Raw genomic sequence first — 23,415 nt, forward strand, 5'->3', positions numbered from 1 at the left:
TGAAGGATCATATGCGGGCGCACACACGTTCGAAGCATATGAATCCATTTTTGTCAAGCGATTCTGGACAATTGTGTTTAGATTTGTATTTTAAAAGTGTGTATTTGTCATCGTTCTATTACTAAGGGCCCGTTTGCAACTTTAAGAAAAATATAGTGAAAAATTCATTGTGCTTAATTAAAGTAAAAAATTGGATTTTATGTAATGATCCGTACAAGATTAGTTGTGCCGGTAATTAAACCTGGCCTTTTAGTGTACACATTAACATTTGATGCCAAATTGTGTATACCGCGTTATCGGCACAAAGAAATTTTTCGGTGCTAAGTGGTATATCCTACGTGGTACCTGTTCAGTATATTCGAACCGTTTAATACATTTTTAGATGGCTCAGATTGAAACTCTTTTTCTCCTCTTACTCCAACATTTTCTTTCTCATTTTTTTTTCTCTAAATCCGAGCTGTCCAAACACACAATAGACAGCTCAAATGCGCCAAGCGGGCAACACGTGGCACCCAACACTGAAAATTTTTCCGTCGGCACAATGGTAGTGGATGGGGAGGGACGGCTGTGAAGGCACCTAGGCAGAGTATGGGCCAAGTTTGCCATTGTCTACTTCCCCACGTGAGTTTGCTTCAAATCATTCAATCCCAACTGTCCACCTTATCTTTTCTTGTTTTCAATATAGCACTCCATACAAAAGTTTCATTTTCTCCTACTTGGGAGATACACCTTGAATATACAACATCATCATCATCTTTCCCAATGTATTGACATTTGATAGAGATAATGACTTGCTCATGTTGTCCATTTTCTAGATATTTTTTTTACTAGCTGAGGAGGTGTGGTTACATTTAAAATAGGATCAAAAAATGATTGCTTGCCTTCAAATATGTGACATGTCGTATGTCCGGCTAAACTACTCCCACATATCAACCAAAAACACTATGGGTGCATGTTTGGCGTAAACCAAAGTTTGCGAAACACACTACAGAATTCCACATAAATGATCATAACTGTGATTTGTTTAACAACATACGTTTTTAAGAATACTTGTGAAAAATCAACTCATTCTAATACCGGTAAGAGATTGTTCATTTTTCATTCCTCAAAAAAAAGGCCCAGTTACGTATAACGAAGCTTCACAAAATATAGTTACACACAAAAAAAAAATACTCGTAGAACTTATGTATAACGAAGCTTACTATGGCTGCGATAGTTACAGTATGGTCATTTTAATAAGCATTAACCATGGAAAGTGCACTCCAAATAAAAACCCAAGTCATTTGGTTCCAACATATGCAACAAACAAGGCACCTGAACAACAGTTGTTTCTCCACAGTAGCCTCAAATTTCACAACAATTATTCAATTTTCTGTTCATAAACAGAAAGGCAAACTCATCACACTTCACACCCAGACCCTTAGGAAGCTAATCAATAGTACAATTTAGTTTGTCTGCCCTTGGGGATGCAAGGGCTCCAATTCCGGGATATCATCACTCTCCCGGTTCCAAGGTCCTGCAAAACCCAAAAAGCCCCAGTTAGTCATCAACTAGTACACCTATGAAGCACACTGATCTATAGCGGGTTTCCTTGAGTGATCATATTGACGCTGACAAAAGCACAATAAGAACAATAAAACATTCGAGAAAAAAGTTGATCTGCTTTACAAGACAGCTTACATATCTTGCCGAATAGGACAAAGCATCTGACATGATAAACTCACATTGTCTTCAACAATTCAGTAAGCAAAAGAAGGAACTTTAAAGTTCTTTTTTTTTTTCCCGGCTAAGTTACAAGGAGCTTCAGAGTTGCTACAAGTAATAGACTGCCTCAATGCTGATATCATTATTTCTACTTAATAGCATCTCCATGTTTTGTGGCAATGGTTTCGATGGCTTTGTTGAGAAATCTAAAAGACGGTGAAGGATATGATAGCATGGTAACGGTTGAGAGAAAAGCCAAGGGCTTACCTGGTAGTTAATGTAGAGGCCCAAGTATTTGCTTGAGCAAATAACAATTTTTTGCTATCATTCGAAACAGTTGGGTAATTTGCCAAGGAATAATAATTTAGACACAATGGACAACAAACATGTCATCAAAAACCATCAATACTATACTTCAATTACCAAGAAAGATCACAAAGTCTTGAGATTTAACCCAAAGAGTCACACAAGATGCAGAAGATGGGCCTAATTAAAGCTTGTAGGCTAATTTGCCAAGGAATAATAATTTAGACACAATGGGCAACAAACACGTCATCAAAGCTTGTTACACCTCAGGTTGGGCCTAATTAGGCCTGAATCTCGAGAGTTCATGCCAAACCCCAAGTCCTCTTTTTTCCACCACAAGAGATGGTGAATATCTCATGAGGTTGAAGGGTGTAATACGCTGGCGTGACAGTCTGTGGTTTTATGGCAACACCTCTACGACACAATATCGCCGTCAAATTCACGTTTCAGTTTTCTTAATTACAATTTACCACTATGTGCACATATTGCCAAAGGTTAGCTCTGTCATCAGTCCTCCCCTGCCCATACCCGCTTCAATTAGAGATTACATGGGTACAGTTATTATTGTTGTTAATTACCCTTTTAGAATAGTAGTTCTAGGAAATCAACCCCAAACTATCTATCTAAATGGTTAACTACCTAAGGCAATGCTATGGAGGTTTGATTTCACTTTTATATCCAAGTGTAATGTTGAGCTAACGATCATAAGTTCATAACAATCAGTGTACCTCACTTATTAGGGCATCTCCAATCCTTACCCATTTTATTACCCATACCCAAAATATGAGTAAAAAGCCTAACAATCCATCTCCAAAGTGATACCCGTTTGCCTACCCATTTTGAGTTCTACCCATTTTCACACCCAAATTTGGGGGGGGGGGGGGGGGGGACTCAAACCCATACCCATTTTTTTCAAACCCTCTTTTCACTCTCATCAATTACAAGTGTTCAATAATAGATTTTGGTAAACATATGAGTTTAGCATTGGAGATGGCTCACCCAAATCAAGTTTTTGACCTAAATTTGGGTGAAGAAATGGGTAAGGATCGGAGATGCTAGGCAATCAAATAGGGCAATCAGTTCTAAGCAAACACGAGAAAAAGAGCCAACTGTCTTTAACTAATATAACACATAGTTAATAATCTCACACGTTTACCATCTAAATTGAACGGAAACATTTCGATGGAAATGTACAGGAGGCATCAATAAAGCTCATTCGCAAATGATTTGCGAAAGACAATTTGCAATTGAACGAGAAGGTTCCAACTTTAAGAGAGGCAAGATACAAAGAAGAAGATTATTAGGGGAAAAAACATCCCCAAGTTCACTTTGGAAACCGAAATACAGTTCGAGAAAATCACAAACATAATACTATTCAAAACTATATCATTCCACATTATAAGAAAGAACAAAAAACCAGGAACCATAACTTTTACCTTCCTTAAAATCAGTAATCTTCTTCTTGATGACGGTGCTTCCGACTTCTTTTCTCAGACCGCTTTTTGTCCCTCCCCACTCTAGAATCTTCTGCGTTGCTTACATCAGAATCAGATGGTGCAGCTGCCCTCCTGCTCTTCCGCACCCTGTCAGAATCCTCAGATGCATCCGAATCATCAGAATGCCTATGACTCCTCCTCCGACTCTTCTCCTTCCTACTTTTCCTCCTCCGATGCCTACGCTCATCTTCCTCATCTGATGACTCGTCCCTCCTCCTCCGCTTCTCCTTCCTCCTCTTCCTCCCGCCCTCATCCTCACTGTCAGAATCCGTATGCGCCCTCTTCCCGCTTCTCCTCTTCTTCGACCTACCCCTTTTCTTTCTATCCCCGGAATCGGACGCATCATCGTCCGAATCCTCTCTCTTCTTTCTCGACGACTTCAATTTATCACTAACCTTCTTTCTATACTTCTTGGCAATAACCCTCTCCATTTCAGAATCATAATCCGAATCCGAACTCAAACTCTCCTCCTCGGAACTCTCATCCGAACTCTCAACCGCAGTTTTCCCCTTACCCACCTTCCCCTTCAACTTATCTAACCCAGACAAAACCGCAGCCTCCAACTCATCCGGGTCCTTACCCTTAATATCCTCCTTGACGCTCAAGAAATTTCGACACTGAAAAGTGAGATGCCCAACACGCCCGCACTTCTTACAGGCTCCACGAGCCTCGTCGGCGTTTGAACCGGTTATACGAGCTAGGGCAAGCAAACCCTGAAAGCTAGCATAGGCATTCTCGCCCTCAGGTTCGGCGTTAGAGGCCTTTTGCTGCGAGGTTTTGTTGTCTTCCTTATTGGGAGCGTAAGGGTCGTATCCGATGGCACTCTGCCATATACCGTGGGTTTGGAGGGCCGCGCTACTGTGCACCCGGTTGTTAGCGGGCATACGAACCCTACCTGCTGTGGCCGGCATCTTGGAATTCGAAGAACAAATTCAAACCCTAATTGGAACAAAATTAGGGCAAAGTAAGGCGGTTGAAAGAAACAGGGAAAAACCTAGAAAGCAACCGAATTCCGCCACCGAACGGATGAGACCCTAAATTTAAGTTGAAAGACCCTAAATTTCAGTACTTTCCTTGACCAGATCCGAAAATTTTGTTTTGAACAACCAAAAATTATGTTTGAGCATCTAAATTACACACACACGAGAGAGAGAGAGAGAGAGAGAGAGAGAGAGAGAGAGAGAGAGAGAGATAGAGAGAGAGATACCTAATCCTAACGTTGCCGCCGATGGTAGCCGGAGCTGCTGAGATTTGTGAGATTTTGGGTGGGGTTCTGATTCTGAATCTGGTTGAATTCTGTGATATCGAGTGGCTTCACCGTTTGTAGCTGTAGTCTTTTGAATATCATAAATTTGGTCCCAAAATATGTATTTATACTAATTCGGCCCCAAGAGTCTTGAACATCACCGATTCAACCTTGAAAAACATCAAAATTATGTGCCAATGACCCCCACAGTGTTCCATGTATATGTCTCAAGACTCTCGACTGTATTCCCGTACCGGTGCCACTTCGTGTACCAAGAAAAGTTGTAATTTTAATTCACCAAATGTCACGTTTATTTGTTTGTACTGTACTTATTTTTTAAGTGAATGAACACATATTATGGATGTGCACATGCTCTACAATTAATGAAGAGCACGTATTTGAGGGTAATGAAGATAATTGATTGCGCATATTGGATAGATTTGAGGTTCATGGAGCTGTGTGATTAATTGTCTTATAGTATTTATTTTCTTTCTGTGGATGGAAATCATCTTGTACTACATAACAGAAATGAAGACCATGGAACGATTTTCAATTTTGTGGGTTTGTGGGTTTTTAATTTTAGTTTTTGGATTTGTTGATTTTCAATTGGGTTTGTGGATTTTTGGTATATAATTTGTGAGTTTTTCGGTTACAGTTTGATTTGTGGATTTGAGAGAGAGAGAGAGAGATGGATTTGTAAGTGGGTCTGTATTTGGAGCGTGATTTCTGCTATGGGTTTTGCGTTTGGTTTGATGGTGTGAGTATATGCCTTTGTATGCTTGGGTTATATTCATGACTTATTGGGTTATTTAAGTTGATCCAATTAAGACTCACTTAAGACCCAATTAATAAATGAGTTAAATGGGTCGAACCCATTTTAACCTAACTAATAAATGGATTGAGTTTGGTCTATTTTTCTAGTAGATAGATTTGGGTTGATTAATGAGTTTTGGTTCAATTTGCCACCCTTAACCATAACTTAGTTAACAGAAACGCTCCCTTAGTTTTCCTTATCCTTTTCTTTTTCCTTGATAAATCCCGAAAGTAGTTCAGGAGCCAAATATAACTAAAAATCTTTGCTTGTTTTTTAGTACAACAAAACAATAACGGTAGATAAAAGTACCCCCAATAACAGCTTGTGTTTTAGAAGGCAAAGGAAAACGATTGGCAAACCACAAAAAAGTATAAACTTTTCTTCACTTCACTATCCTTCTACTATGTTTTCCTTTCCTTTGTCATTACCCTTTAAAACCAGAGTCCGAAGAGGGCCTTACAACACAAGTTCAATGATGCATTTCCAGTAAGGTATTCCTCCAAGTTCCAAATCAGAACACAATAATTTTGCAGCAAAACTGCATAAGTATTCCTCTTCGTAGCTATGCACTCAAATATATTATCATTTGATTCTATCTATGCCCTGTAGGGCCTCAAGCACCATATCAAAACTGTAGAAGTATTCCTCTTCATAACCAAGTTTGTTTGGTGTTGGGCTTTGTTATAACTAACTAGCCTTCAGTATACTGGTTTTAAGGCACAACGGGGTCTGAAACTGACAATGGCATTCAATTTTCTTTTTCAATCTCAAGGGGAAGTCAAGCGAACAAATGGAAACAATAGGTACAGGGGAGCCAATAAGATCCAGTGTTTTTGCTTCGAGAAGCGACTTCTTCCGGGGGAGTAGATTGACATGCCAATGAGTAACATACTCCTTTTTTTGAGCAACATTTACCAATAAAGCCATTTTGCTGTTTATTTGAGTTTGTTCTTAGTTAATTCAGTGTACACACGCATAGAAGCAGAACTTAGTTTTTCGCTGTCAATAAATCACATTGTTGTTTTAGCTTCTATTTTGGCAGTTAGAATTGAGATTATCTACATAATATTTGGTTTCAGTGGTAGTTACACAATTGAATCTGTGTAGCTGATTATATTCTACTAGAGCTCGCACTTGCATGCGGTGGACCCCATAGAAACATGAGGCTTTTGTGGAAGCCACCTGGGTGATTTTGCTACCCGAAAGAATAGCTTCAGTTGCCAGATTTCTATCACTCACATCAAAAGTCATCTCATACCATGGGATAGAGGAAGTTGAACAACTCTTGCGATTCAATCAGTTCACATACCACGGGATTATGTTTGTAGTTGAGATTTTACATCTCATAGCTAGAGAAAGGACATTTTTTCCTTTTGGACAGGTACTATGCTAGTCACACATCCTCGACTCATATCCGTTGGACAAAGGAAAGACATGCTTCATTTTTTGAAGCATTACGTGATCTCGGTCAAGATGCAACTCCTAGCTCCATCGTGAAGTACATGGGGCTGGGCTAACGCTTGCACATGTTAAAAGTCATCTGCAATATTATTGGAAAGGGGGATGCAAGCAAGAATTGGAAGGTACCAATTTAGAGTTTATCGTATATGTGAATCAATTGATCAGACAACTGTAGCTATAAATTTGGCGATTGAAGCTTTTTTGGTAGCTCAGAAATAAATTGCCGGTGACCGTGTAAAACTCATAAGTGAAGCTATAAATCTGGCAACTGAAGCTTTGTTGGAAGCTCGAAAATCAAGTGAGGTATGCACCTTTCACCTCTCCACCGCATAAGGGTTCTCTCTCTCTCTCTCTCTCTCTCTCTCTCTCTCTCTCTCTCTCTCTCTCCACCGCACCTTTCACCTCTCCACCGCATAAGCTATAACTCATAACTAGTTCTCTCTCTCTCTCTCTCTCTCTCTCTCTCTCTCTCTCTCTCTCTCAACTTTTCCTCCTTCTAGGGTTGCTTCTTGGGGGCATCCCATAAGGGTTCTTTTTTACGGTTATTTCCTTTGTTATTTATATATATATATATCATCATTATAGGTTATTCTCATTCGGTTTTCAATTTGGATGAGTCTCTCTTCTTAGCTTTTCATACAAATCAGCCTGAATTCATTGGCGTCGTCAAGTCTGGCACTGTGGAAAAGACCAAATGATTGGAAAGAACTGATAATCATTCTTGAAGGAGCTTTAAATTTAGGATGGTACGAACTTTGTAAATAAAAGAACTTCTCAATATCTTCTTATAATCTCATCTTCAATTTTCGTGGAGGGACTAATTAATTTTCATTATTAATTCGAACATGCACGATGCATAACTATGATTGGGAGATTATAACTTTTGCCACAATTGCTCACTTGAAAATTTGGGAATATGCATGTTAAAGACCAATAAATCAGAACGAATGTAAGATAATGTCCACGGCTCTAAAGCTGGTCCAAAATTCATTGAAATAAAATCCTTATTAACGAATTATGCACATAGCTAGGCACTCGCTCTCAAACCCGAATCACTACGACATTACCTCCATAGCCCAACTAATTCACAGTTATAAGGTTATAAACCCGAATAGCTAGGCAGAACTGCATAGATTTATCTGTGCTGGAAAAATTGCTGCAAAAGGAGGAAAATTTCAATGAGCCTCTGCGCCACTATCTATACCCTCTTCAGTCTTCCCTCTCTCTTTCCTTTCAGTCCAAGAATTTACATTCCTTGTAACCTGCAACCAAAAATAGCAGTATCAACATCCGTTATCGGTTATACAGTTACCGAAGAAAACCCATCCGAAGAGTGAACAAGGATATGACATTCCGTTTGGCTCGACCCATAAAGTCGACTTCTTTTTTGAATTGAAATATATATATATATATGCAACTTAAAGTAGGAATCCAAATGATTATAACTTACTGGGGTCAACCATGGTGATAACACCCGTGTTGGTGAAGTCACAGTCGTAATCGTTGCGACCATTGGCCTGGAAGTAAGCGTTCATGGCGAATGAAGCATGCGACCGTACTGTGTCTGGTTCGAAGCAGGGCCCGTTGTTCTGTATCGGGGTGCAGTCCACCCCTGAGTCGCAGACGAAGTCTATGTTGGCCTGCAATGCTTCGTCGCTCGCGTCTTGCTTCGGTACGCACCACTTGTTGCCCGAATTGGGCGGGGATGGAGCCGTTGGACTTGCTGGCGTGGGAGCAATGCTCTGCGTCCATGGAAAAGCAAGGTTATATAGTACGAGTTGGGGTAGAGTAATTGCCTTTATGGACCGTCCATATAAAAATTTGTTTAAAATTCCGACCGTCCAAAAAATTTTTGAGAGAGATAAGCTGTTTACAACGGACTGAATATGGACCGTCCAATTAATTACTACTACTAGCTAATAGTACGTCCAACTTCAATGGTAAGAAAATTTCACAATGGAAAAAAAATGAACTACAATTTACACCAGCAAAGCATACAAGTTCCAAAAAAAGAAGAACATACTATACCTGTCCATTACGAAGAATACCCGCGTCGTAAACCGGAGACAAGTCGGGTCGAAACAACCCGAAATTCCGCTCCGAATTCGACGGCTTGAGGTCCTCATTGAACAAGGAGAACACGTACGTCTCAAAAGTTCTGTTGGGCATCAACGGCGTGCCTTTTCCAGAGTTCACGTGCCTGATTAGGTTCCCATTATACGACGCCGCTTTATCCACACTTATGCCCGGCTGATCTGGGTCGCCTGCCGAAGGCCACCCGGTTTCGGCCACCACAATGTCCACGTCATCGTATCCAAGCCTCTTCATTGCTGAGTAGACCGCGTCTAATTGGGCATCAAACATGTTGGTGTAGTTTAACCCTGTGGTTTCGTCGAAAACGCCACCGTTTGGATTGAACAGAGCGTAGTTTAGGGTTTTATCTGTGAACCCGAAAAACGGGTATGGGGAAACCATGAAGGGTGTCTTGGTTTGGCGATGGAAGTCCAGAATCGGGGCGAATATGGCCTGGTTGTAGCCCCGACGGAACCGACCCGAACTAGGAGGGTCTGAGGTTGATAGGATACCTGTTCATAAAATTACAATGGACAATAGTACTACTAAATTGTGAATAAATCATATTAATCATCTATTAAAAAAAAAAACTAATAGTGGGGGAAAAATATTAGAAACTAATGAGGTTTTTTTTTTTAATCTCTATCTATCTATGCTAAGTATAGTTTCCAAAAATAAAATTAAGCTCTCTCCTATGTGGCATTTTCTTAATAATGAATTTTTTTTTTTATGTCAACATATCTATTTGGACATCTATGGATAAGGGAAGGGGGGGGGGGGGGGGGGGGGGGGAGGGCAAAAGGTCTTTAAACCCAAAATCAAATCAAGAAAATGATTTGAAAATAAATGTATGGTGTAAATTTATCATTAAATATGACAACGTACTCACTCTGAAAGTGTGTCTAATTAGTGATTCATTCTAAGTAGAGTTATTAGGTTTATACTAAATTTATGTAATCTACCTAATTTTATCTTTTACGATTTCTTTTAAAAATTTTGGTCAAACTCGTAACTTTATCAATTTGTCTCAGCAATGTCTGATAAAAAAAAACATAATACTACAGAAATAAGTAAAAAAGTTAACTTTATAATTTCCATTGAGACGAATTTAAATTTTTTCAATTTTTTGATTTGATGTTTCGAAATTTTCACTAAAAACAAATTCATTCAATTATAAACAAAAAAAACTAAGTTAGTCCAAATCCAAACTTAATTTCTAAACCAATTCGTGAGTGTTGTGCACCATCCGAGTCATTCGTTTGACAATCGAATGGTTTAGATTTTATCTCGGCAACGAATGGCTTGAATGGTGAGATCTTGACCGTTGAATTGCCCAACGAACAGGCCCTGCACAGCACCCCGTTTCCAATAAAAAATAGTTCAACCTAAAACATTACTAACAGTACCCATAGAGTGCGGCGAAGAGACTTCAATATTCGTGATTCCTGCGCCATTAAGGGCGGAGTGAAGGCACTTCATGGCGGGGAGAAGATGCGCAATTAATGTTTTATCGGAGGTAGCAATCACTTCGTTCCCAACAGCAATGCGCCGGATTCTGCTTTGTGGGAAGAACGGAAGTATATTGTTAGCCACCCAGGATTGGGCGGCGGGGAGTTTCGCCACGGCAGGGATATCGGCATTGGCCACCGCAACGGTGATCGACACGTTGGAGTCGGCAAAGGCGCGGAGGATGTCGGGGTTGGCGTCGAAGATTTTTACTTTGTCGATGGCGGTTTGGGATTGGATGAAGTTGGCGACTTGGGACGGCGGCGGGAGGTTGTCGGCCACGGTGCCGTAGTTGATGCCGATGGAGAGTCTGGCGGCGGTGGATTGGTGGGTGATGAAGAGGGTATAGATGGTGAAGATGATGGGGTATCGTAGGAGTAGGGGTTTTGCCATGTTGAGAGGAGGTGGTTATGGGTAGTGACGGAAGAGCACCAGAGGAGTATTTTATTGAGACTAGGGATAGTTATACTAGGAAAGATAAGTCCAGTATCACCGCACCCATTCTACCACACTTTTCCACCGTTCTACGTGGGCTCCACTTTAGATCCCACAAAATTACAAAAAATGTCTATAATTTTTAAAATATTTTTATGCATGGGGCCCTGTAAAAATCAATTCAATCGCATACCGGTAAGTATGTTTTCTGAATTCGTAAAGCGAAACTGCTCAACTGCTCAATTTTGCCCCTACAAATTCAGAAAACATACTTACCGATATGCGACTGAGCTGAATTTTTTCACGATCCCACGAAAAATATTTCAAAATTTATGAATATTTTTCTGTATTTTGTTGGTGTAACACTCCGATTTTCTAAGAAATTTCGGAAGCATTAATTAGTGATTTTTTATAAAAAGATTAATTTAATTAAACTTTATTACCATACTGAGTATGATTATTACATAATAAAATTTTATTTATTACAGACACAACTTTTGAGGTATTGAATTAACAAGCATAACAGTCTGACATTTATTTAGAAACCAACTCCAGAGCGACTTTTAGTTCTGATACGGATTCCAAGCATACTTTGCCTCAGTCTCCGCCCCCGGGGATCTCTGTTGTATTATATTGTTCTGCCTCATAAGGCTGCTCCTCTACATAGCCGAAACCTACACTCTCTGGCAAATTGACCGCCGAAGCAATCGATTTGTCAGGATACATGCAAATGTATCCGTAAGTGATAAATCACCCAATAGATATCCCTAAACCCATAACCCATAAAATATAAATAATAACATGACATTTCAAGGAATAAAAATAAGCAAATAAATAAATCCTAGCAACAAGTAGCGTTTATGAATTTCTTGTCTTTAACTGAATTCTACATTTCTCCACCACGAGAAATACATCTCCCAAACAATCTCTGAACTATGGCAACTTTGCAAATTTACCCTCACCTTGCTTGCCCAGCTAGGGGTCCCAGACGAATAATACCAAACTATATGTAGGGTCAAACTCGGTTGTACCATCACAAGGAGCGATGACAACCAACCAACCGCGAGAAATGATATCCATACTCCGGTTTCAACCAAATAAACTCATCCCCGGTAATATCCGGAAGATAAATCCAACAGTGCCATAATCAGGATTTCGAATCAATAATCCACCGGTCTTGACCACAAGTAACGATTCCGCCGACCATGCTTTCAAGACCCACCAGGCTCTCGACCACTTTGATTTTCTTCTGACCGAAACTGTCACCACATTAACTTTCCAATATTTCACATTCCTTAATTTTTAACGTCTAATCAATATCATTTCGATCCCAATACCCAGTACCCTAGGAGTTCATTCTAAGTTCTCGAAATAATGTATGTCCATGATTAACAGGAAACTTAAATGGAATGACAGAATAAATTATCTCAGAAATTAAACTTCACAAAATTAATAGTCAACTGTAAGCTAAGCATCCATGCATATTGCGGGGGGCTGAAATTCGCCTTTGACCCTTCTTTCCCTTGTTGAACAGTGAGGGTGCTCGCCGAATCTGGAGAGGTTTCTGTTTAACCTGGAGAGGTTTCGACCGAGCCCGGGGAAGTTCCCACCGAGCTTGGGGAGGTTTCCATCAAGCTTGGGGAGGTTCCCACCGAGCTTAGGGAGGTGGCCACCGAGCTTGGGGAGGGAAGCTTGCCAAGCTGTAGAGAGAAGCTTGCCGAGCCTGGGAGATCTCTACCGAACTTGTGACCTCCGAACCTGGTACTTGCAAACCAAAGGAGGGTGTTCCTCCGGAGAGAAGCTCCGACGAACAAGTCAGTAAATGGAGAAAGGAGAAGTTTAGTAAGAAAGTATGGGGAGAGAGAGAGAGGCATGTTCCTTCTCTTTTTCTAGACCCTTTCACATGAGGGGGTGGTCTTGTATTTATAAGCAAGGCTTGGAGTGCTAAACCGGTAGGCGGTACACCCACGTGCATCGTACTGTTCGGATGACGTCACATGTCAAGAGATTTGCTTTATCACACCTGTCCACCTATTCACAGAAGCTTCTAAACCGACCTTTGGATATTTGTTAGATCTTTAGGGAGCAAAATTCAGTTGAACGTTAGGGAAATGATTGGCTAACGTTAGGAACATGACCATCGAACGTTAGGAAAATGATTTCCGAACGTTAGGGAAACGACCTCCGAACATTAGGAAAGTTAGGGAATGGCCTTCGAACGTTAGGGAAACGACCTCTGAACCTTAGGAACGTTAGGGAAATGACCTCCGAACTTTAGGGAAACGACCTCCGAACATTAGGAACGTTAGGGAAAAGACGTTCGAACATTAGGGAAATGTTAACCGAGCATCAGGAACGTTAGGGAAAAGACAAATGTCAGCCGAGCGTTAGGAACGTTAGGGAAGAGACATCCGAACCCTAGGGAAATGTCAGCCGAGCGTTAGGAACGTTAGGGAAGGTTGCCACCGAGCCCAGGGAGGTTGCTTCAAAACCCGGTGCTTTCTGTAGCTTCAGATGCAAATGGGTCCACAGAGTAACGTGCCCATAGCAAATACTAAATTGGTCCGCGACCCCTCTGGACATTCAAAAATTGTGGATATTTCGGCCCACTATACATGTAAATGAAATGCTCATGCCAATACATTATGAAATCCTACCGCGTTGCGCTCTACTAATTTTTGTACTTTCTCTATTAAACCATTAGCTGCAAGATTTTTACCACAAACCCTACACCCATATATAGAAGCCTCGTATTAAAGTTTCATAATTTCTTGAGCTTGGAAAGTAATTTTTTTTAGACAGATATAAACAGATTAAAAATTTGCAGTCCATACAAGAAAAACAGATTTTTAGTCACTTCAAATTGTCTGTTATTCCTTAGAACTAATTAAGGCATGTGGCCTATATATTTTTTAAGCTCTATGTGTCTAGTTTCCAACCCTAATTTCCAACCCAATAAGCGGAAAGTGTTATCGAGTTTCCTAGGCCAAGATATGGTCATTTCCGTAAGGTGCGACTGTCCTGACAGCATTGCGAGTCTCACGGTAGCAGCTTGGTTTAAGATTTTTATAAAATTATTCCCTTCAAATTAAATTCTAAAATTTTTATTCAGCAACATTACGTAAGTAGGTATCTTTAGTAAAAATATAATAAAATACCAATCCCGAGAACTAGGTCAGAAAATTTACTCAAAATCATGGCAGATTCGAGTTTATCCAAGCTGAAAACTTCTTAACATTCTTTCCACTTGAAAAAAAAAAATCTAATTACTTAGCACGCATACTTCCAGAATGAACCATGATTCTATTGTCTTGTGTATCATAGGCAACTCATATAACAATTAAGCAACTAACTAACATTAATTAAAGGGATCATGTATATATGTCCGGTTGCATAACAGGATGGAACTCCGGTTGGAGTCGTGGTCGACCAGGCGGTCAACCGGTATTTGGATCCGGACGGCCAACAAAACAGAATAGTGTGCAGTTTCAACCGAAACTGTTATTTTTCGTTTGGGCTTAGTTCAAGCCCTAATCTAAGTCGTATACGCCTAAATATACTTAGGAAGAATGGAGAAAGAGATATCTACCTTGGAATTCGGATTTGGAGTGAAAAATGAGATAGGCGGCAAGGATGGAGTGAAATGGAGCTAGAGGAAGAAGATGACAATGGAGGGCGTGTTTCTCTCTCACTCACTCTTCTGAAATTGCAGGTTACAAGTGTGGGGTTCAGTTCACGTCCAATTTTTTAGTGGTCCAGTTTTGGGCCGTTGTGGGCCCTGGAAGGGCTTACAACAATGATCGAAATTATTCATTTTGTAGAGCTCGCCGAATATGTCATTCACGCTAAAAAATTAGTTTGATTGAACATCAATAGGTACATGGATGAAACAGATTTGTAAAAAAAAAAAGCGATGACAAAAATTAAGTTGAAATTAATAATTGCCCATTTTTTTCATGTACAAATCTGTTTCGTCCATGTACCTATTGATGTTCGATTAAAATTGGACCAGACTGGACCACTAAAAAACTGGACATGAACCGAACCCACAAGTGTAAGTGTGTGTGTGTGTGTGTGTGGGGGGGGGGGGGGGGGGGGGTGGAGTGGAGAATTACGTGGGTGTATAAGGTGCGTGCAATGGTATGTATATGGAAGAGGGAGGGAAGATTGTTTTGGAGTGAATAAATGATGTGGGGGAAGGGCGAGTGATAGGAGGGTGAGGTATGGCTTACTGGAATGGGGCAGGAGAGTGAGGTGGAAAAGGTGCAAATTATAGGAGGTAATAGTGGGAGGTAATAGTGGGAGGAATTAAGATGGTGAATGGTGTGGCCCTGTGGGGTTGGTGTAGGGTTGGTGTATGAATAATGGTGGAGATGATATGTTGCCCTGGAAGGGGCAGAAGCAATAAAGGTGGGGAGGTGGCTGGCGTGAGGAAGAAAAATAGGGGAGATAACTATTCTCGCGGATGCGTAAATCGTACTACGTGGTAATCGGCAGTCCGGTTTCGATTTCGAAAAAAATTTAAAATATTACTGTAGCGTAACAAAACATTCTGGAGTTAACCGCGGTCTCGGTTTATGGAGGAAAATTCTCGTTAGTTGCAGAAACATTTACGCAAAATAATAAAACGCATGAAATGAATTAAATGCACAATAATTAATTAACTAAAAATTCAATTAACTAAAACTAATAAGGAAAATGAAATTGAAATAATATTACGGAATTTTTAAAAATTTCAAAATATTACAGTTGGGGCCCGGGGAGTGAACCCCACATGAAGTGATGGACTGGATGCAATGATCATAGCACTGTTGAGGAAAGAAAGCATAAGAAACCTTAAGATTAGCTTAAGTGGCAATCGGAAATGAGCTCTAAATTCAGATATTTTAAGTTTGAAATTTGGCAACTTCTTGGGGTTTGTGTGTAAAAAAAAAGTCGAATCCTCGAGTCCGGCGTGAATGATCTGCTTTTGACCGGACCAGAGAGGAGAATAGACGTCGGTGCATGTAACACCCCGGACGGTAAAAAAGAAGAAGAAATAAAGCATAGGAAACGTCTCCTAGTAAAAATTTTCCCAGTTTGGTACAGGGGAAAATGAAGTGAGAAAATTTCCCCTGATTTGTTGTTTTTTTTTTTTTTTGGTTAAAACTAAAACCACATTCACAGACGTGTGAATGTGGGGGTTTGGATTTCCGGAATACGAGATGTCGGGACTCACTTGGGAGACTTCTTTCTTCTCATGTTTGCAACCTTACCATGGAGGCTAAACGATAATTAAAATTGTTTATTTTGAGTCGTTTATTGGAAACATATAAAAAATTAAGTTGACCGAAAATTGATTATGATTATTAAATGCACATTTATTTTAAAAGTTCTTTTTCAGAGTTATACAACCGTTTCTTTTTTTTGAAGTCATATTTGGTTCGAAAAGTAGTTGGAAGTTCGATTCATTGTATTTTACGAGGATAATTTACTCAATGAGTACTATAGCATGAGCAATTCTAACTATGTTGTGTAATGAGGTATAGAGTCTTATACCCACCTGTAAAATCCAGATAAAAAGTGAACGATTCTAATAATTGTTGTGAGCCCGAAAAGAGCCCTTAAATGGCCCAAACTGGACGGACAATTGGACCATGAGAACTGGATGGGAGCCTCTCTCTTTGCCGTGATGGTTTGGAACTACTAATTTGTAAAGTCTAAAATGTGGGGTTTCTTCTCCTGCTAGGAACCTTGCTTCTAATAACATCAGTACTTGGACTCTTGGAGTGTGCAGCAAGAGCAACTCTGTGAGGTCTACCATTTTCAAGCTCTGTCTTGTCTCTACTGTATACTATCACGTATGGAGAGAGAGAGAGAGAAATGGTAGGATTTTTCAGTAGATTGTTGGCAATGATTTTGGGGCTGTTGGAAAAATTGTAGAACTATAAGACCTCTATATATAGCTTGGGGGATACCTCTGAATTCTGATAGTGTTTCGGCATAGGTAATTGGCTAACTGCTGTGCTGTTGTGAGTATGGTGGCAGCTTAATTAAGGGTTTTGTTTTGGTTATTCTATAGTTTTGGATACTCTTCCAAAGCTATCCCTTTGCATCTTTTTTGGCTTGGTCCTTTAGGGGTATTTTTGGTAGTAAAAAATTTGTAAATTTTTATTTGTGGTTGAGAAGTTGTTAGGTGTTTCTGATAGTGAATAAGTTGTTGATGAGTTTGTAAGTAGAGTTACTATAGTAAAAAAAAATTTGTTGATAACTTTTTTGTTAGTAGAAACGAAATGGTAAAATGCGTTAAGTTTTTAATATTTTTTTGTTAGTGGAAACACCCCTTAGTAAAGCATTTTGTTTCAAAATTTTCTTTTATAAATTTGTTTTAAAATCAAAGTTTCTTTCTAGATGCAACCAAAATTCCTAAGTTCTAAAGGGTCGACGAAAATGTTGACTTTTTAAGAGGTCAAATGCAGTAAAAAGTGGGAAGATTAGTACAGTCCTTCCTACTTATTTGACAAAGCAATAAACAAAACAGGTATTCGTTTGGGTTTGTGATTGGCTTGACCGGGTTCAGTTCTTGTCCAGTTTTCTTACAGTCCAGTCTGGTTCAGTTTTGGGCCGTTGTGGGCCCGGAAACAATAATGATCGGAATTATTCATTTTGTAGAGCTCGTCGAATATGTCATCCATGCCAAAAATTAACTTCATCGAATATCAATAGGTACATGAACGAAATAGATTTGTACATGAAAAAAATGGGCAATTATTAATTTCAACTTAATTTTTTTCATCGTTTTTTTCTTGTACAAATCTGTTTGTCCATGTACCTATTGATGTTCGGTCAAGCTAATTTTTGGCATGGATGACATATTCGATGAGTTCTACAACATGAACGATTCCGATCATTGTTGTGGGTCTGGAATGGGCCCACAACAGTCCAAAATTGAACCAGACTGGACCATAAAAAAACTGGACTGGAACTAAACCCGACTTGACCTGGTTTAACAAGCCCAAGTTCCAACATTTATTATTGTGTAAAATCCAAAGTGCATATTTGCTCAATTTGATTGATAGATGTAGAATGGAAGGAAGTGAAGTGAAGTTATTTTTTGCTCAATTTTTATGTGCTACTGATTTTGTCAATCCCTTTTTGTACGCCACTATCCTGCAAGTGTATTTTTGCAATAAAAATACACTTGCAAATGAGTGACATTAACAAAAAATAGAGTGACAAAATCATTTCCTTTTTACAAATAAAAGATCGATACCGTAAGTTTTTGGGTCAGACGGGTGAAAGTTTTTTTTCGTGATTCTCCTACTGTTTTTATGTAAGAAATGACATGTTCTTGACGTAATCAAAGAAGGAACGTTAACCCAAATACTCCTTTCTATATATATAAATTTAAAACAAAAGAAATATCAATATGTCAAAACTAACCATTAAATGTTACCTCTTGAAAAAAATTCCTCCAAAACTCATTTGTTTTTTTGGAAGAACAAGAAGTGTTGTTAGTGGAATTTCACCTTTGGTCTACTAGTGCATGAGAGTATATGGTGCCTGACCTCATTCCGCTAAGATTTTTTATTTTTTAAGTGCTTTTTTTTACGTTTTATGAGATAAATCATTCTTTTACAATACATCATATTTAATTTAAAAAATAAATATTTATTTGACCTTAGCGAAATGAGGCCTAACTTGGCTACGACCCCACTCGCTTCAAAACTCATTGAATTCTCCAATTACTAAGTACTAACCCACACCACACCACACCTACTCGTGGGAGGTGGAGTTTGGTCACCGTCAAGGCGTCAATCTCGTTCGGGGCGACAAACTGCCACGCTTTTTTTCATTTGACTAATGTCCCTCACTCTTTCTGAATATAATAATATTCTTTTGCCACTAGTGGAGACAGAACCAAAACCATGAGGTGTATTAAACTAATCAAAGAGTTGAGTTCATTCCGCTAAATAAATTATTTAGCTTATTTTGTTTAATTATTATTCAATTTTTTTTTGTATTTATTAGTTTTTCGTCAATTTTTTAAGAATTATTATTTTATCATGATTGGAGAAATCTAAAAAGTAAAAAATTACAATCAAAATCAATTTTTTTTGGAATAAAAACGAAAATAAGCCAATAAGCCAAATTTTCATCTTTATTAAAAAAATGGATTTCGATAGTAATTTTTTACTTTTTAAATTTCTCTCGTCATGACAAAGCAATAATTCTCAAAAAAATCGATGAAAAACTAACAAATGCAGAAAAAAATTTAAATAAAGACAAAAAAATAAGCCAAATGACTTATTTAGCGGAATGAGGCCTTACTTTCCTAAACAAAGAATTTAATACGCCTATAAACTAATCCAAGTAGATAATTGCGAGCACGAAAAGAAAATATTGGAGTAGTTGATTAGTATAAGTAGGGCCAAATGAGTTTGCCAAGTATTAACCCCACAAGCTAGCACAAATTAACATAATAGTCATGTCCTACGCATATTTTTTTTAGGAAAGAGATACTTACAGGGACAAGATAGTCCTGTTCAACCGGTTTGTGGAGCTCTTTTTAGATTCATTTGAATGATAGAAACTGTGTTTATTTTTCAAATCTCGTCAAGAACATCAACAAAGTCAACAATCATATTTGTTCGAATGTTGATTTATATATTTTCTAAACGCATTTATGTCCAAGAAAAATAGTTCCAATCGATCCGATGTTGCAACATCTTTTTTTTTTTTCAATAAAAGCACGTTGCGAAAACGTATGAAACAACATCCACATAAAAATGTTCCAAAAAAAAAAAAAAAACTAGCAGTACTTGTAAACAGAAAATCCAGGTAATAAAAGTAGGGCCAACGAGGTTTTCCACATGCTTAAGATTTCACATTACTTTTTCCTTAATCAAAATCACGGTAGGGCCCAAGAGAGCACAGCCTCGACGGCACGACTCCCAAGACGGCCCACCGACTACACGCCCGCTTCCCACGTGAGCTGCGCTAAGCCGGACGTATTAACGTGAGCTGCGCTAAGCCGGACGTAAAGCAGAAAGTCTACCCACACAGCAAATCTGTGCACAGATTGTGCACAGATTTTGTTGTGGGGTCCACCACAGGTTCCACACAAATCATTTGAGCCGTTCATTAAATGTAAAATATTTTTTCAAGGATCCCCGTAGAAAATAAGTTCAATCAGATACCTATAGATGCTCGATCCAGCTATATAACTTTTCATTATCCGAAAATCTGAATGAAAAGTTAGATGATTGGATGAAGTACTTATAGGTATCAGATTGAGCTTATTTTTTACGTGGACCCTTTAAAAAATATTTTACATTTAATGAACGATTCGAATGATTTGTGTGGGACCCGTGGTGGGCCCCACAACAAAATCTGTGCACAATCTGTGCACAGATCTGCTGTGTGTGTAGCAGAACTCGACGTAAAGCCTAATAGCCTAAAGAGCCCGTTACAGAACACCTTCTTAAAAAATAAGTACTTATTTTATATTTTCAAATTAAAAAATAATGTAAATGAAAAATAATTTTTTGATTTTTTTTGCACCGTATTAAAGATCTCAATGAGATTTTTCAAATAAGATCCATATTGCATATTTTTTTGATTTCAATAAACCCATCATTTTTGAGCTTGAAATTACCTTCTTAAAAAATAAGTATTTATTTCACGTTCTGGAACGGAACCTAAGTCGCATAATGTGCGTGTGGGAGCATGAGCGTAAAAGCATTTTTTAAAAACAATTCAAATGACTAAAATTTGTGAGTGCGAAGATTGAGAGGACGGGCGCAAATTAAGAATTGAATTGGCCTTGTTCGTTATGAGGTCTCACAATCTCTCAACATAGTTTCCAACAAAATTTTCTCTATTTATTCCGTTCTTTTGGACTTAACTTAAATTTGAATTTTTTTCGCATTTGTTAATTTTGTGCCAAACTTTTGCAAATTATTGTTTCGTCTCGACGAAAGGAATCGGAAAAGTAATTTTTTTTTTTTACTTTTGACATTTTTGCTCTAAATAGAAGTTATTTATCAAAATACTTGGGTAAAAGTGCCAAAATTTTATTTTTCCGATTCATCTCGTCGAGACGAATTAATAATCCATAAAAGTTTGACGCAATACTAATAAATAAAAAAATAAAAAATAAAATTTTCAAATTTAAGTTAAGTTTAAAATTACGGAGTCAATACGCTCAAAAATCTTCCTAAAAAATCAAACGGAAATTTGGACGTGGGCCACGACAGAAGGAAACTTCGACGCCCAAAAAGGATATGGGACCCAGGTTTGAAGTTTCGCATTGGAAATGTCAACCTGGTTGGATAATCACAGCTAAGATTTGTTGGTTTGGGAATGATTTGGGCGAGGAAAAAATGAACAGTCGTGATTCGATCTGGGGTGGGTAAGTTATTAGAGGTCGGGTTAGTCCATGCTGTTGACCACAGCGACCCTCGGGAGAACAACGTAACCCATGACAATGCGTGCGTCATTTCGAAAAGTAAGTATTTGGAGGATTCCGGACTGTCGGTGTGATTGTAATGATACTACTGGGAACAACACACCAACTTTAAATCGCAGAAATTAGAAATCTTGTAGGGTGTAGTACGGCCACCGAGCCGTCTGTTTGTTTATTGGATCTGAGATGTTCACTGTCGAGGTAAGATGCAAATAATTGATTGTTAAGATGTCATACTACATTGCAGTGCCTCCCCACCCCAAAAAATAAAAAAATAAATTTCTGCAACCCCAAATACAAACTAGGTTGTACCATCGAACAACTTTGCAGACAATTGGGTTCAAAAGTTGTGTTTCTAGACTTTTTATTTTGCATTTCTCATGCAATTGACATTTTTTGAACTCTTTTTCTTTTCCATGTAACTTGATCGTTATTAACCCACACTGAAAATGAAACAATCACTTGATGTTCAAAATTATCCTGGATTAACAAATGAAGAAGAAATGATAAGATAAAATACTTATGAAATCTAACTTATGGAGTTTTTTTAAAAAGAAAAACAATAAAACTATTTTTGGACAACTGATAACATGACCTTTTTTATTTTTTAAATTATTGGTAGTTTTATTTTATTTTATTTTTTTCTATTCGTCTTGATGGTTGAAACTGAAAAGGTAAAATAAGACAAGTCAGATTCAAATTTCATTAATTCTGGGAAAAAAGGATTGTATATACTCCAATAAATCTTTTGAGTTCCTTCCACATTTTTCTCTGTTTTTATTATTGAAAGTCCAAGAAGACACTGTTCACTTCAAAATTCAAAATCAAAATTAATACTTTAGACATTACCCAAAATTAGAGAAAAAGGGAATGAAATACGCTGTTTTGGGAAATGTCAGACCATCGGGAGTGAAATGCAAAAATAACTTATGCCCTAAATTAGAAAAAAAACATTTTCACACTGTTGGTGTAAAATGTTTTACTTTGAAAATATATTTTTCTTTTATTTTCTAGCCAAACAACGAAGATAGAACATTTTATCCAAAAATAATTTACGAGACTTATGTCCAGACAACACACAAATCATTAAATCAAAGATAGGCTCAGGATCAAAGCCAATAATAAAAAGGAAAGAGAAAGTGTTGGGATGAGAGGAGATAGAACGTTTCAATTTGAGCTGTCCAAAAGTGTATTGAACGGCTCGAATGTGCCGAAAGGGTATCACGTGAGATATACCCACCCGGCACCGAAAAATTTCTCTTACGTTTTTGGATAGCTCGGATTTAGAGAGAAAAAAATGTGAGAGAGTGTTAGGGGTGAGAGGAGGTAGATGATTTCAATCCAAATCGTCCAAAAATATATTGAATGGCCTGAATGTGCTGAGCGAGTACCACGTGAGATATACCAACCCCACACCAAAAAAACTTCTCCTTCTTAAGACCACGAGCCATCAAGTTACAACGACTGGACTAAAATTTACTCCTTAGGGCAAGTTTACCAGCTGAGGGAAACTGTCGAAAAAGCTACTCTAGCTAACCAAAGAGTGAAATTTTCACCTGCAGCAGCTTTGCTAAAGCCCACGGTAGAATCCCTTCAGCAACAGTTGTTAGCTTCTTTTGCCTAACAACTGTTCATGAGTAACCCATTAAACAATTAGTTTATCGCCTCCTCCTCTCTCTCTCTCTCTCTCCAACAAAGAAAGACTTGGCTGAGGAAAAAATTGATATTTTAATAAAGAATAGGTAAAATAAATAATATTGGTGTAGTGTTGAGAGAGATGTGAGTAGGTAAAATAAAAAAAATATACTGTTTACTAGCATTTTTACCTAACAACTGGTAAACTTGCTCTTACTACTCCATTATTTATATTACATTAATAATAATTGCACTGACTATAGACCTGAGTAACAGGTCGTGTTCGTGTCAT

The 23,415-nt window shown here is 38.4% G+C and overlaps 2 protein-coding genes across 2 annotated transcripts; both read right to left on the bottom strand.

Moving 5' to 3' along the window:
• Positions 1 to 1,230: 1,230 nt before the first annotated feature.
• LOC131322584 (CAX-interacting protein 4) lies at positions 1,231 to 4,864 on the bottom strand. The gene is made up of 3 exons (XM_058353954.1): positions 4,714 to 4,864; positions 3,447 to 4,445; positions 1,231 to 1,516 (listed from the first exon to the last, which is right to left on the bottom strand). The coding sequence occupies exon 2, from the start codon at positions 4,415 to 4,417 to the stop codon at positions 3,458 to 3,460; it is 960 nt and encodes a 319-aa protein (XP_058209937.1). The 5' UTR covers positions 4,418 to 4,445; positions 4,714 to 4,864; the 3' UTR covers positions 1,231 to 1,516; positions 3,447 to 3,457.
• A 3,138-nt stretch (positions 4,865 to 8,002) lies between these two features.
• Positions 8,003 to 11,054, bottom strand: LOC131325668 (glucan endo-1,3-beta-glucosidase). The gene is made up of 4 exons (XM_058358036.1): positions 10,507 to 11,054; positions 9,056 to 9,612; positions 8,478 to 8,769; positions 8,003 to 8,289 (listed from the first exon to the last, which is right to left on the bottom strand). The coding sequence occupies exons 1-4, from the start codon at positions 10,997 to 10,999 to the stop codon at positions 8,261 to 8,263; spliced, it is 1,371 nt and encodes a 456-aa protein (XP_058214019.1). The 5' UTR covers positions 11,000 to 11,054; the 3' UTR covers positions 8,003 to 8,260.
• Positions 11,055 to 23,415: the final 12,361 nt, after the last annotated feature.

Source organism: Rhododendron vialii, chromosome 1a (genome assembly GCF_030253575.1).
Source record: "Rhododendron vialii isolate Sample 1 chromosome 1a, ASM3025357v1".
In the NCBI taxonomy this organism is placed as follows: Eukaryota; Viridiplantae; Streptophyta; class Magnoliopsida; order Ericales; family Ericaceae; genus Rhododendron; species Rhododendron vialii.